The sequence below is a fragment of the Austrofundulus limnaeus genome, unplaced genomic scaffold (assembly GCF_001266775.1).
Source record: "Austrofundulus limnaeus strain Quisiro unplaced genomic scaffold, Austrofundulus_limnaeus-1.0 Scaffold4, whole genome shotgun sequence".
NCBI lineage: Eukaryota > Metazoa > Chordata > Actinopteri > Cyprinodontiformes > Rivulidae > Austrofundulus > Austrofundulus limnaeus.
The window spans coordinates 2,609,635-2,611,813 of record NW_013952406.1 but is presented as its reverse complement, the minus strand read 5'-3'; the positions used below and the strand labels follow the sequence as shown (position 1 = coordinate 2,611,813).

General features: G+C 37.2%; 1 protein-coding gene across 1 annotated transcript in view; it reads right to left on the bottom strand.

Annotated features, from left to right (window-relative positions):
• Positions 1 to 1,281: 1,281 nt before the first annotated feature.
• hsd17b1 (hydroxysteroid (17-beta) dehydrogenase 1) overlaps positions 1,282 to 2,179 on the bottom strand; it is a gene marked incomplete in the record, with an annotated part of 3,176 nt that continues 2,278 nt past the window's right edge. Inside the window, 2 exon segments of the mRNA XM_014021977.1 lie at positions 1,282 to 1,812; positions 1,967 to 2,150. Coding sequence (XP_013877431.1) covers positions 1,666 to 1,812; positions 1,967 to 2,150 — 331 coding nt within the window.

Here is a 2,179-nt window from a genome sequence, read left to right as displayed (position 1 = left end):
ACTGTAAATCAAAAACTTGTCAAGCTAGAAGCAAAAAAAAAAGCTTTTAGGAATAAATTTTAAGAGAAAATTAATTGACTAAAAACCCAATTAAACAGTCAACACTCGTAGGCCGTAAGTAGAAAAATAACATCTCGTGATGGGTTTCAACTCCAACTTAAAATATTTACTGTAACTCTTTAAATTAATGTCTAAAATAGTCCTTATAAATAACCACCATGTTGCCCTATATGCCACTATATCCAGTATTTGTCGTTTGACCAGTTAACACAGATATTTTCAATAAAGTTTTATGTTTTTGATGTAATAAAAAGAAAGTATAACACATGACTGTAAACTGTGACCAAATGACTGAAAGTGTTTGACAACCAAGTTCATGGTATTTGAGAAATCTCCTCTTGTGTGGTCGAGTCCAGCCAGTTCCAGATGTGGACACCCTGACCCTGGACTTTGACGCAGCAGAGGCACGGACGTCACCAAACTGACCTTTGTAACGATTAAACCAGAGGTGAAATGAAGAAGAGGCTGTGTGGTAACACAACCAAACCTGCTGGAGACAAGAAATAAATAATTAAAAAGATCCGGTGAGGAATTAGAGCACCCGGCCTGGGAAAGGATTTAAGAGCCATAATTAGTCCTGTCGAATACAGGCCAGATACGTAACACTTGGCTGTTCAGACAAGATAACCTGTGTCGTGTTAGAAGAGAACACGCTCACCCCCGGATTTACTTAAACATCACAAAGAGACTGGGCTCTGTTCCAGCTGGATCTCAACTCCTTCAGACTCTAATCCTCGAAACTTTGAGCTGAGACTCAAATCACACCGACATATTTTTACTTTCTTTAGCCTCTGCACCTACTTAGAAATATTTCGGTTAGGCCCTGCTTCTGTTGAATGAAGTTACACTGTGTAATGGATTTCTTTTTAATTTCTTTGCTTTTGTTTATTTCTCATCTCCATCAATTTCACTTCATTGATAAACGACATTAATGAATGAATTTGCAGAATGCAGGAGATGCAGTAACTTAACGCAGCTAAAGTTTTTGATGATGAGCTCAAAACGTTTACATCTATACAGATTTTAATCCTAATCTACACACAGTAAAGTAACAGAATATTCTAGAGATAAGTATATTTTAAAGCAAATCTATAATTTATGATCTGACTTTATATCATACATACACATATATATATATATATATATATACTTGTACAGAATGTCATAATTTCATATTTTGTTACAACATACAAAAGGTAAATCAGTTTGGTCGTACTAAAATGTAGATTTATTATTTCTGATGAATATGTTTTCTGTGGAATGTGCTTTTTGGTCAACAGACAAAAATGGCCATTTTATTTTTAAACGCTTAAAAAAAAGGCAGAACCAAAATTTACAYAAGCACCTATTTTATGTTTCTATTAAAATAACCTCCTCTGGAAACTCAGAAATAGCAGATAATTTACACAAACTGTGGCGAGCGTGTTACTGAGAGCAATGCAAAGACCGTGGAATGACTCAAAACTAACATTTTCCCCAACAGTGTAACGTGATGCACAAAAACAGAACGAGGTATAAAACTCTGAGCTAAACTTAGAAAAAGCTCTTTACACAAAAACCCCTAACATCTGCAGAGAATCTGGTTGTTTTGTCGGAACAAAATGTTTAAAAAGATTTTTCCTCGGCTGAGAAAATGATCTTGCTCATATCTCTGATRTACTGGGTTCCATCTGGATCTGCGACCTTCAGCTGGGAGCTGTTGGTGAAGTATCTGAACGCAGGGCTGCTTGACTGGATGGCAGYGAGAAATACCTTCAAGGACAGAAACAAACACAAGAGCAGATGGTGTTGTTGTTACTTCAACAAAGCTTGAAAGGATGAATTATTAGTAATAATKTTTGGGTGTGCTTCTAACAGGAAGTGGATGTACTTTAACAACTTCAACTGCTGCATCACTGAAACCCACCTTTACAATGTCCTCAGTATCCTGAGCAGCGTTTTGGAACACAGCGCTGCAGTGTTGCAGGTATTTTTCATACAGACTGAGTGTTTGGGCATCAACCTGTTGGAGACATGGATCTCCGAGCTCCGCCTTCTGCAGATTCACCAGGAAGTTGGTGTTGACTGGACCGCACTCGATCAGACTCACGCTGCAGAATAAAACATTAAGATGTTTATT